Source organism: Megalobrama amblycephala, linkage group LG2, assembly GCF_018812025.1.
Source record: "Megalobrama amblycephala isolate DHTTF-2021 linkage group LG2, ASM1881202v1, whole genome shotgun sequence".
Lineage (NCBI taxonomy): Eukaryota > Metazoa > Chordata > Actinopteri > Cypriniformes > Xenocyprididae > Megalobrama > Megalobrama amblycephala.
This window is the reverse complement of record NC_063045.1, coordinates 55,444,535-55,457,952: the sequence shown is the minus strand read 5'-3', so window position 1 is coordinate 55,457,952 and position 13,418 is coordinate 55,444,535. Positions and strand designations below refer to the sequence as shown.

Genomic DNA, 13,418 nt, shown 5'->3' with positions numbered 1-13,418 from the left:
TGTCTGTAATCATCAAGCAGCCCTGAACAAAGTCACTGGAAGGCAAGCCTGCAACCTTTAGCCAAAAAAGCGTAACGGCTAATGCCAACACTCCGCCTTTGGCGGTACGCAGGAAGGAGACCAGAGGCCGTTTTTTGAATGGATGTCAATGGATGAGAGGCTTCACTATGCTGATTAAACAGCTTTTGTGGGGAAATAGCTAAGCATTTAATTATTCGCCAGCCTGTTCGCTAATCTTCAGCATGTTTTACACTTAACAATACTTTCGTTGGGAACTATATGTAGATTTTAGCTTGATAAAAATGTATTTTTTTAAGAGAAGGCAGACTAGGGAATGTTGCGACAGGTAGGACTCATTTACGGCATTACCAACAGCAAATGTGCCGCATTATTGTTTAACAGATAGAACAATAGATGTTGTGTAAAAGCCACTGGAAGGCAAGCCTGCAACCTTTAGCCAAAAAAGCGCTAATGCTAAGGCTCCGGCTGTGGTGGTATGCAGGGAAGGAGTTTTGAACGGCAGTCGCTGATGTCACTGCCATTACACAATAGGTGTTACGCTTTTTCCAGTGGTAAGAGATACAGACCCTCTCATCTCCCTATAATATATAATCTCTGGCCCTGAACACCATGATTTTGCTGGTTCAGGTGCGTTTGATTCGGGTTGGAGCTAAAATCTGCAGGGCGGTAGCCCTCCAGGACCAGGGTTGGACACCCCTACTGTAAACTATATACAGGGAGCCCTTTTTTGCACAATAACTATAATATTAAAGGTTACAATTAACAACAGAGCCCAAAAAATTCAGTTTTTTATTTTTAGATGAAGCAATCAACAATCAAAAAAAAAAAGTAAATTGCACATAAGGCAGGTTTTGCATTGACTTCTAAATCTAATTATTTTTCTACACCAATTCATTTTTGAAATATGATCATTTACACAGTTATTGTCATAACTTGCTTTCATGACAAATTAATTCAAACATTACTAACAGCTAATGTAAATAAATTGAATATAAGCTAATATAGTGCATATATTTAGTGAAACGCTCCCCTTTAGAGTTCATTTCTCTTGTGAACTAACATGCTGTGGACACCGAATGACTTGCCTGAGATAAATGTAATGCTACGTGAGATATTATTCTCAAGCTGTTTTATTGATGTCTTTCCACAGTTGAGACACTGGTTGAGAGAGTACATGTAAACATAGCTAAGCACGGAGCATCTTCTGCGCTTTTTCCTGTTGTGGAGGTTAGCAAACAGCGTGGCATTACCGCGTGCATGGATCGGGGGTGTGGATCGCCTCGTGACCGTCTGTATTCTGACTGCATGCACCGAACCGTGACGTCTGTACCCGGACGTTTCAGTATGAATATGTATACCGTTACACCCCTACTGTGAGGTGATACTAAAAATTAACAAATTAACCTTCTATTTCATGTGTTTGTGGGGTCTTTAACCGAGTCAAATATCTATAATTCATTTATTGAAAAGAAATCAGTTTCCAAGTTCTCGATTCCCAACCCTACGCATGATCTCTCGTAAGAGTCTCTCTTGACTTTTCGTGAACGTTTACTTACCTTTGTGTCTCTCTCTCCCTCTCTCTTCTGCTGTCCCCTTCCTCGGTCTCTCCTTTTCTCGATTTGGCTGTCCTCCCTTTTCCTCCTCCCCTAACCTTCCTGTCCATCTGGCCTCTTTTAGGAGGTCACTCTCGCAGTAACAGTGGCAGCTCTGAGTCCAGCCTGCCCAACCTGGCCCGTTCCCTGCTGCTGGTGGACCAGCTCATCGACCTCTAGGCCGTACAGATAATTCCTGCTGTGCTGAAGATGACGCCGTCCGCTGTAGTCTTCTGCCTTTAACTATGAATCCCTCCTGCTATCCTTTGTCCCATCCTCCACCTTCTATCATGGTCCATTTCCTTCTTTAATAAGTTCTTCGTCATTCCATTCTTCCTGCTCATCACATCATACGTTTTATGTTCTTTCCCTGTCGCTTTATTCCATCAGTTCTTGTCGTCATCAACATCATCGCTCTTTTGATTTGACATACTCAGCATTCCTACCCTGCACCGTGCCATTTATCTCCCTGATGAGTTTATGTTCGACTTTTTTCTTTCGAGTCTAGTGAGACCTTTTTCTACAGGCTTTTTCTCTGGCATCCATATCTGTGCTTCCTTTGGACACGCATACGTGACCGTCACGCATTTCATCTGCCTCACAGTCAAGAGTGCAAGCTTCAAACATCAGATGTTTGCCGAATCCTCCTTCTCTTCAGTCTTTAGCTGTGTATTCAATGGCACTCAGGAAGCTTGTCTCCAGATTAAACACACATGGGTTTTAGACTCATGCAGTTGGTTCCTTCCAGACAGAAATTAAAGTACAAGGGAACCAAATGTTTACAGACAGGAATATTTTTGCTGGATGTTTACAAACCTGCAGGTAGGCAAGCACAGCTTGTAAGAATTTATCTTCATCCAGACTGAGCGCATGGTACGAAAAGGTCTTAACGCTTCATGTAGAACTGACTAGAAGCTCATCATTGGTACCCGTTTTCACCATCTCATGACCTCCAGACCATCATTTCTCTGTTATTTCTTTGTAAATAGCTCTATTGATGTTGTACGTTGGCTCGAAGCAATGTAAATTGTTGTATATCTGCAGTATTCGACTCTCCCGCCCTCAAAAGTGATTCGTTCCTCCTGTGTATAAAGCATCTGGTCCAAATGTCCAGCAATTCCTTCAGAGATCCCCGTCTCACCCCATAGTATACATTGAGAATAATTTAAAAGAAATATTTCATATAAGGTTAAGATTATATGTGAATATGAATAGAGTGTTAGAGAATGAATGTATGAATCGAGTATCCATATATAAATGCAGATATGTGTATATGAAACCTATTTAAGAGGAAACTTTATCTCTTTGTTCTGTGTGTTGAGACGTGTTTGCGAATGTAAAATGTCGGTTTCATCTTCAACGGCCATTGCTATGAAGTCAGTTAAGAAAAGAGGACAATCTTGAAGCGTCGTGACACGGTTTGACGCCATTTGCAAGCAAATCGGCTGGATTTGTTTTCGGTTTTCATTGCCTTTTATTCTCAGACATTTATTATCAACAAAAACAAGGTTGTAGTCTCGAGAAAAATCCTCAACGCTGTACGTATACCATTTCCTCCTCCGAACTGCCGCCCGATGCCATGCTTTCTTGCACAGTTCTTGTGAATCAGACGCATATCGAAGCATGGCAGCGTTTATGAATATGAAGTTAAGACATGTCTGTGGCCAATCTTCATATCAGTACTGTACGTATGTGTGTGCGTGTATGTGTGGACGTGAGGTAAATAAATAGATAGTCTTAGTTGTTGAAAGTGGTGAGGTCGTTTTGTCTTTGACATGGTTTATCTGCTTCGTTCGGACAGCTGGACCCGCAGCAGGCACCTCTGGTTCAAGCACAGGTTCTGCTCATTCACTGAGAGTCATTAGACATTGAAGTACCCGATTGAGAGCAGGGAAATTGCTCGCCGTAATGCTGTATGAAGAGCAGAATCCCAATCAGTGAGAAATGCTGTAAAATTGAACGTTCTGTTATCATAAAAAAAAAAAAAAACATCTTTTTGACATGGCTGAATCTGTAAATGCCATTGAAATGAGTTTGAGACAGTGGTTGTCATTTCACAAGATGCATAACTGCAGTAGGGCTGGGCGGTCCGATAGCATATATTTGCACGGCTATAAAATATTAACTACTTTTCCCATGCTGTCAAAATTGGCTTATCTGATCAGAAATGTTTATTGTTGAATATTACTGTTTTTTCTTGTCTTACGGAACGTTACGTTTTCCCATTTGATGCTAGACGCGTGTGTATGTATTTACAAAGTTGTTAGTATAGATTTGGGTTGGTATGATTTTTTTGGTGGCACTTTACAATATGGTTTCATTTGTTAACATTAGTTAACTACATTAGTTACCATGAACTAATAATGAACAATACTTCTACAACATTTATTAATCTCAGTTAATGTTAATTTCTACATATGCAAATACATTATTAAAACCAAACGTATATGTTGACATTAGTTAATGCTCTGTGAACATGAACATTTTTATGTACTAACATTAACAACGATTAATAAATGCTGGAGATTAATATATATTGCTCATTGTAAGTTCATGTTAACTAATGAGTCCTTATTGTAAAGTGTTGCCATTTTTTTAATGTTTAAAGTCTTTTATACTCACCAAGGCTGTTTTTATTTGATCTAAAATACAGTTAAAACACTAATATTATGACACATTATATATTATTTTCTATTTGAGTATATTTTAAACTGCAATTTATTTCTGTTTTGTCATTGTAATATGCTGAGTTGTTGCTCAAGAAAAAAGTCTTTTTATTATGATTGTTGAAAATAGTTGTTCTGCTTAATAAAAGAACAGCATTTATTTGTGTAACATTATAATTTAATGCAATGTTAGTGAATAAAAATATTAATTTCTTTAAAAAAAATCTTACTGACCCCAAATTTATATATATATATATATATATAATATATATATAAAACCACATTTAGGTTTTTTTTAACTAAGAAATATATTGTTAAAAATTATTATATAACACTGAGATATAAGATTTTAGTTATACCGCCCTTCCCTAAAATGCAGTAATGAAACCAAATAAAAACAACAACGAACCAATAAGACAAAAAAAAAAAAAAAAATCAGAACTTCAAGCTTATGCTGCCATGAAAGCTTGGGATATTTTATGAAGCGTTTTGTTCGAGGCATTGGTGAAAAAACGCAAAATAGCACTGCACGTCAGCAATGCTCTTGCAGAGGAAAAGAGATGCTGCTGGGGCTCCATTACTGATGTTTGTTGTTGGCAGTGTCGATTATGAGATTTCTATATCCTCGCCTCTCCTCTGTACAGCCGTTCGCAGACTCTCATGTTAACCTATGCAATCCTAATGCTTCATCTTGTAGTTCTCAGTAGAGGTCTTTGCCCCGCGGGTAGTGTTTGACTTGTGTTGTTGTGCAAAAATCAAAGATTCCTTTTATGTGCTGTTTTTGTTCAGAGAAAAACAATATTTATGACCATGTTTATCCCCAGAGTTGGAACCTCATTGGTCTCTGTAGCAAACACCCTCAGCCCAGTGTTAGAACAGTGATGGGTTCATGTGCACCTTCTATTTTTGTGAAAACCAATAAACAAAGAAAGGGGTGTTAAATAAACATGTAAATGTGAATGTAAATTGTGCCGGTGTTAATTATTTGTTCGTTGAAACTTTTAGTTGTCAAGCTGATCATGCACAGGAGTCTTCTAAACGTGAACCACTGTTGAATAATGATAATGTAATCACATAAATGAATAAGAAATGCTGTGTTGTAATAATAAGAGAAAAAATATTTCATATTTAGGATTATATTATACATTAAAATTATTGATGTTTAATTATTTAAACAATATTTTAGGGATGAAAATGAGAAAAAAAGAAGAAATTATTGAATTAACTCTTTCCCTGACAGCAAGTTGTTGTTTTTTTTTCGCCAGTTACTGCTCATCATTTTTGATAATTTTCACAAAAATTGAATGGCCCCCAGAATGTTTTGACGAATATCTGAACATGCAATATATCAAAAGAAAGAAACGACAACAACAAAAAAACGTTTAATTCTAGCTTCATGCATTCTTTTTTTTTTTTTTTTGACTTGAATGTGGGTACAAAAAACTGAGAAAATCACGTTTTTTTTAATCAAAGATTACAATGTGTATAAGCAATTCTTTTATCACTTGGTTCTGCTCCTTTTTTGGCTGTGTTTGGATTCAGATTCTCTACTCTTTCAGTAGATTCACATAATGAAAACACAGAAAGCTGGAAAATTCTGTCAATGGTGGGGAAAGAGTTAAAAACTGTATTAACTATATTGGATGAATATTTGTGAAATGTGCCATACAAATGTACTTAAACATCTTCCACAGTGATTTAAAAAAACAAACATTTTAAACAGTTGTGGGCATGGCAATCTTATAATATATTGAAGGTCTTGGGTGTTAAACAGTTTTCTTTTATTCTTATCACGTTACAACTTTTTGCCGGAGGTCTGGCTGACATAGCCGGCCACATCTTCTCCAGGTAAGATTACCTCGTCAATGTTGTTTTCTGTCTTTTTCTCACTCTTCCTCCTCTGTCATTCTCTGATTCACTTGTATGAGAAAATTGCACACATCTTCTTCACAACAAATCTTGGCACTATATGAAGTGTAAAAAAGTAAATCATATTGGCCTCAACGTGAGTGTGTGTTTATTGATTGGAAATCAGAGATGCCCATTTAATAGGATGGACAAGGATATTGCAAGCGTTTCGATGATAGAAATGGATTCCTGGCAGACACAGAAGGCCAGATGGCTCAACTTAATCATTTTTAAGCCTGCAGAATCACAAAACAAGACAAAAGCACTGGCCTTTCTGCCTGCTTTATGGTGCATCTTTCAAAACATCATTCAAGGTTGTCTGGGTACTTTGTGGTTTTATGAACTAGTTCTACTTGTTGCAGAAGCCTTGATCTGTGTGCATCCAGATCTGTATCAGTCTTGAACACTCCACTTTTTTTTGAACCCGATCTCCGGATCTGGTGGTACCACTTTTAGCATAGCTTAGCATAGTTCATTGAATCTGATGAGGCCATTAGCATCTCGCTCAAAAACAACCAAAGAGTTTTGATATTTTTCCTATTTAAAACTTTTCTGTAGTTACATCGTGTACTAAGACCGATGGAAAATGAAAAGTTGCGATTTTCTAGGCCGATATGGCTAGGAACTATACTCTCATTCTGGCGTAATAATCAAGGAGCTGCACCTGCTGCACCCATGGTACAGTAGCAAAGTTCCTTGATTATTATGCCGAAATAAGAGTATAGTAGTTACACAATGTAACTACAGTAACTACAGTAACTACAATGTAACTAATGAGAGTGTAGTTATACGATGTAGCTACAGAAGAGTCAAGTTTTAAATAGGAAAAATATTGAAACTCTTTGGTCATTTTTGAGCAAGATGCTAGCGGTCTAATCAGATTCAATGAACTATGCTAAGCTATGCTAAAAGTGGAGATCGGCTGAATGGATTCGAAAACGGTAAAACTCATCTGTTTAACTCTAGGGGAGTTGGAAAAAAATAGTCTTCCTTTAAAACCTTTTTAAATATTAATCTTAGGTATGTTATTATTTTTTATTCATCTTTGTCATAAACCAACCATCATTCTATTTCAAGCATAGTGTTTTACAAGCCAGTGCAGCCAAACTTGCCAGGACGCCTGTAGGTATTTTGCCTTTTAGGAGATTTTATGTTTCATTCCATTAAAATCACATTGACTTGAAGCAGGGAGTTCATGAATAAATTAAGGCTTCGAAGCAAAAGCAGCTTAATTTGATTTGATATTGTGCTTCAGGCTGTGCATTTTCTGTTGGCATTCTATAACACAAAACCAGCCTTCAAAGGCCTGATTATCTATACATTTGAAGAATTCGCAAGCAGTTTCTTTTGCTTCTATGTGCAAATGATCTGTTTTCTGATTGGCTAAACTCTTTGCATGTGAAATTAGTAACAAGTTGTTGAATACTGAATAGATGATAAATGTGTGTGGTTTTCATGTTGATGTTCTCATTGTTTGGACCTCTATAGAAGAATTTCTTAATGGGCTGGTGATGGAGGTTTTCACAAAAAAAAAAATGATTTTCAATGATTTCAACAATAAAAGACTAAAAATGCTACAGTAAAAACCTGGTATTTGGTTAACCTTTAGTTCATTTATATATCAGGGGGTGTCCAAACTCAGTCCTAGAGGGTCATTGTTCTGCAGATTTTAGCTCCAACTTTCCTGCACGTTTCTAGTCTGCCTAGTAAAACCTTGGCTGTGTCTGAAATAGCCTTCTATATCCTTATTCACTATTCCCTACATTAGTCCACTAATATAGTCCACTTGAAGGAGTGAATGAAAAGTGAATTAGCTGGAAGGACTGCCGCTTTTTGTGTAGTTTGTGCTCTCTGTTTAATAATCATTTGAAGCTCGGCAAACTGGCAGCTCCAGTAGTAATGAAAAGAATTATCTTGAACTCTGAGCAGACTGCTTGCGCTGCGGCGGTTCATGTGACAATAACGAGAAAACGGACTTCATTCGCGTCAAAGGAAAGCATGTTTACGCTGTCTGAATCGTTCCCTATCCTCTATATAGGGCACTGTGCCATTCACTATATAGAAACTAGTAAATGTGTGAACAAATGACCGATTTCAACCCCAGCTTTAGCGTCTGTTAATTGTGTAGGAGGGGCTTCAGATTCTAGAGAGCATTTGATTGGACTAGGGGTGGGACAAAATATCGATATGGCGATATATATCGTCATCCTTCTCTGTGCGATATGAGAATCGTATCGCTGCGCCAAATATCGATATTTTAATTAAAAAAAATAAAGCGCTATATATAGATTTCTTTGCCCAAAGCGTCCTACTTCAAGGCGGCGCTCGACACATGAATGAGGGAAACGTGAACTTAAGTTAACTAGCCTAAGAAAAAGAGGTTATTAACAGGATGGCGGACAGCAGTGTGAGTAAAATAGATGCCCCAGCCACATTTAAGTTCAAAGTCTTGACACACTTTTATACCATTGATGTGACAGTCGTAGACATCTTTGACGTTCTTCACCGAGCGCTTAGATATACACGGGAGCATTTGAAAGCATATATTAGGGATCCTCTGATAGACGCCTGCTTTCGAACGCTCCCGTGTATATCTAAGCGCTTGAAGAACGTCAAAGGGTCTGTTTGCACCTGGTGACTTCATGCATTTTCTCTGATCGGATAGCTATCCGATCGTGAAAAGACCAGGTCTAAATGCCTAAATGCCTAAAAACGCATTTGAGACGGATTTAAATCCGATCGCTCAAACCACTTCAGGAGATGGTCTGGGACGCATTCCAGTCAAAACTGTCTATGCTCAGTCTAAATGCATCTGGTTGTTGAAACTACATATGTAAATTTTACTTCTCCCAAAAATACTAAAACTGAAACATGTGAGAGTCAGATATGACAACGCTACTGCATCACACATCGCCGCAGATCTCTTCAGCAAGCTGACGCGCAAACTGCCGCATATGAAAGTGAAAGTAAGTCGCAGACGCATAACACACAATTATCTTCATTAAAAGTAATGAGACCTTAATACCAGTGCTGTTGCCGCTCTCTCCTATTGCAGTCTTTGATTTTGAAATTAACTGATGGTCAATAAAATGCACCTCATATTTCTTGCTTTCGGTGACGTGAACTCTATTAAATGTACATATAAGATCGGATTTATCCGTTACCCTGCACTTAACCTTTTCACGCGCATTTTGTTTTCATATTAAGACCAATATCGCAATGTATCATTATAGGATTGTCTAGCGATATATCGATTATCGCAGAATCGCTGACCCGCGATATTATCGTTATCGTGAGCCATTTATCGTGATCGTATCGTATCGTGAGGTACCCTCCGATTCCCACCCCTAGATTGGACAGAAGATTTGATCAGAAGCTGAAGTGCGGTGTGATGTCATGAAAATCCATGATACATTTTAGTGGAAGTGAGAGACTGGAAGTTTTGAATGCTTATAGTCCAAAATGCAGATTTTGTCATTGTTTTGGAATACACCAGCTTATTCATAAACTAAAGGCTAACATATTCATACTATAAAAGCAAAAAAAACCCTACATTTTGATTTCAGGGAGACTTTAAGGGTATGAGGGCGATTTCAGACACAGCCCTTGATTAGCTGGTTCAGGTGTGTTTAATTGGGGTTGGAGCTAAACTCTGCAGGACAGTGGCACCCCAGGAACGGGATTAAACACCCCTGCTCTGTATGGTTAAAAACTATAATAATATAATAGATCTAATGGGATATTTCTTTCAGTGAAAGAACAAGGAAATCATATTATTTATAGTGAAAAAACATAAATTCCCAGAATTCAGAATGAATGAAATAAAGTAGGGATGTCCCGATCACGTTTTTTTGCCCTCGAGTCCGAGTCCGAGTCTGAGTCATTTGATTTTGAGTATCTACCGATCCCGAGTCCCGATCCGATACTTCTATAATACATGAAAAAGAATAAAGAAGAGCGAAAAAACAGATCCAGGAACAGTGCTTTTCAGGTTTTTCAGGAATCTAACAATCGTTTTCACGTACAGAAAATGGATAAAGTAATCAAATATAAAATATCACTGCATATTATCTTTACTGTATAAAATAAATAAAGATTAATCATTATTGAAGTTACAAAAACTATTCATTCAAGAGCAGTGAGTGATTTCTTTGTTATTTGTTGTTTGATTTAACATTAAAAACAGGCAGCAGGAATAGTTTTTTTCCTCTTTAAGACATGCACGATCCATACTGTTACACATGCGCTGTCTTTCTCGACTAATATACGTTCACTTAAGACATAACTGACTATGAACTGACTAGGATACTCGCTAAGACGGGCATGTTGACATCATTTTTGTATGAATTTGTCCGCTGAAGCACAAGACTTGAAAGAGAACTCAGTATTTGCGCGCTGACTGAAATAAGCGTGTGCGCGCTTCGGATGAGCGCACACAAATCTTCTCACAGCGCGTGCGAGTTCTCTTTCGCGTCTTGTTCTTAAAGGTTAAATCAGCAAGGCTTAGATGAGTTAGTTTAAACACAGACAGCAACATGTGCTGTTCAGGTCTCACCTGTATCAACACCCGGGTGATGACGGCGTAAATGACTGGACATTAGAGCATACGGCACTCGCATTGAACAGTTTACAAAGAGTGTCCACGCTTTCTGATTATCGTTGTTGTAACATTTTGCGCATCCATCGACTGAAACATATATTATTTTAACTCTGTCTGTTTTCCACGTTGCTATTTTAAACAAACCATATTAACCAATAGATGCGTCGTTATTCGAGATGGACCGCGGACCAAGTGCGTACCTAACCGTAAGTGAGGAACCGTACGGTTCGATTTTTTACTGAGAACCGTTGCACCCCTAATACATATATATATCCGAGTCCTGATCGGGAGGTAACGTCCGATTCCGATCGACTCTGAACCCACGTGATCGGGCCCGATTTCCGATCACGTGATCGGATCTGGACATCCCTAAAATAAAGCTCACATTTAATGTTTTTTCATTGAAATAACAGTTTCTTCTTATCAGTTATATACATTAGGGTTTTATCTTATGATGTTAAATGAATGTATATCGCATTATTTTAGTTTCAAGTGTGTTACAGTGATGGAGTTTTGTATTTGTGTGTATGACACTGTGCATCTTCTGGTTATCTAGTATTTATCTCAGTTTGTGGAAAAGCTAATTGTGATGAATTTTGGTACCATATTTTTTTAGTTAAGTTCTGGCAACTACAGCTGCTGTTTTGTTTTTTGTTTTTTTTACTGTAAATTTCACTTTTTATATATAGTATAGAATAAAAGCATAAGTTCTTGCCTTTAATTGTTGTGCTCTTATTCTCTTTTGCAGATGATCTGCCTAATGTGAACGGCTACATTTCTGCATCTGGAGCCAGTAACATCCAGAGCTCAGAGGTTCCTGCAGAAGAAGAAGAGGTTCTGCATGCACGCAGTGGCTCAAAGCTTCTACTGCTGGACTCTAAACTCCTCAACCCTACTGCTCACAAACTCTCGCCATCACCCTCTCCAGATGTTTTCTCAAATGCCCCATTCCCTGGTTGTGGGCGAGACAGTAGGGACATCTTCACCAGCGCTCCATTTCCCCAAATTCAACGAGCCCACACGCAGCCTGACATCTTCCTCCAGGCACCCTTCTGCAGAAAGAACGATCCGCAACATCTTGTTAGGTGCTCGAATGGCAACGAGCCCATCCTGCCCCATCCACCAGTACACAGTCAAATCCGGTTTCCCTATTGCGCAGAGGCTCCGATGCCCCAGCAGCCCATTGCCGCCCACCGCGTGGTCTCCAGCGTGGGCCAGCAGGCAGCCGTGAGCTCCGTCCCCGTCGGACCCCTTCACTCCTGGACAGTAGGTGTTCGAGCAGTGATGGACCCCTTCCTGGCGGCCCCATTCCAACCTCGAGGCCCCTTGGGAAAGCCTTAATGTTTGACAATGTTGCAATTGCCCTGTCTTGCCGCTCCAGTGCTGGTCGTACCTCAGCCCCCGTGACGCCTCATTTGGTATTTTCACAGCACTTTAGCTCAGCTTCATGCATCATCGCCCCACCAGACATGTAGAGAGCGATTTCATCTTTTGATCATGATATAGAGGTCTATAATCCACATGTATTCATCCATTTCTTTTTTTGACACTCTTTGTAACGGTTTATACAAGCATTTTTATATCATTTGTAGTAAATTATTTCTTACTTTTACATTGAGTCCAGTATTAAAAGGACGTGAGATGTGAAAATGAAGGAAGTTTAAGGTGTGGTCACATTAGCGAAATGTAGACAAAATTTTGCAGGAAAAAAAAGTCCATTGTCAATAGTGTAGCAATGTGTGAAGCGCTGCTTAAATAGAAGTCACTTGAAAACCAAGAAACTGTCTGGTGGTTGGTGCTGTGACTAACTTTAACAAAAGCAAAATCTGCATGGGGGACTTTTTCATCTTCACGCAAAACTCTCAATCGCACAGATTCCTATTGAAATTACTGGAATTGGCCTGTGAAATTTTGCAATGCAACGTTAAATGTGACTTCACCTTTGCTCTCTGTTTGCTAGTATTTTTGTATAAGGGAGCAGCTGATGAGACTATTCAAAGGTTTTAAGCTTTTTTTTAGTACTAACTACCTTTTTGAGTCTCAAAGTGGGCTGAATATCCAGAACCTTGTGACAGAATTATGTTGAGGCCTTATATAGGTAAAAATGGTTGAAGAATAATGTTTGATTGCTGATATTGTGCTTTTCTTGAACCTTAAGGTACTGTAGACGTTTCTAAGCAGGGCTGGAATGGACTGTAAGTAACTGACGGTCACATCCACACATTTGGTGTGGTGAAAACATTGAAGCACTTTTACAATCTGTAGTCGTGGATATACTAGTTTTGCTTTATAACAATCTGCTGTATATTCACTGTGTATTCCTTACATGATAAAGACTTTGTTAAAATGTCTCATCTTTGACTGTTCCTTCATAACTGAATATTTATCGTCGTTTGAACACCTGCAGGACTTAAAGCCTGAAACGTTGACTCTGCCTGTTTATTGCTGCTGTCTTTTGATCAACAAATCAAAAGCTTCACATATATCAAAAATTCATCCTTTATTGGACACACACACACACACACACACACACACACACACATATATACATCGGTTTTTGATGTGAAGAACTTATGAAGTTCTTGAGCTCTTTAAAAGCAGTGGAATCTGCCAACAGTCTCTAGCTGTTAT

The 13,418-nt window shown here is 38.6% G+C and overlaps 1 protein-coding gene across 9 annotated transcripts in view; it reads left to right on the top strand.

Moving 5' to 3' along the window:
• The window catches only part of aak1b (AP2 associated kinase 1b), a 91,781-nt gene extending 78,643 nt beyond the window's left edge, over positions 1–13,138 (top strand). For 7 of the 9 annotated variants that reach the window (XM_048181011.1, XM_048181010.1, XM_048181008.1 and 4 more), the window contains one exon: positions 11,536–13,138. In XM_048181011.1, coding sequence (XP_048036968.1) covers positions 11,536–12,128 — 593 coding nt within the window. In that variant the 3' untranslated portion in view covers positions 12,129–13,138. Of the gene's footprint in view, positions 1–1,698; positions 4,211–11,535 lie in introns of those variants that run through there. The other 2 variants (XM_048181014.1, XM_048181013.1) reach the window with 1 other exon arrangement.
• The last annotated feature ends 280 nt before the right edge of the window (positions 13,139–13,418 follow it).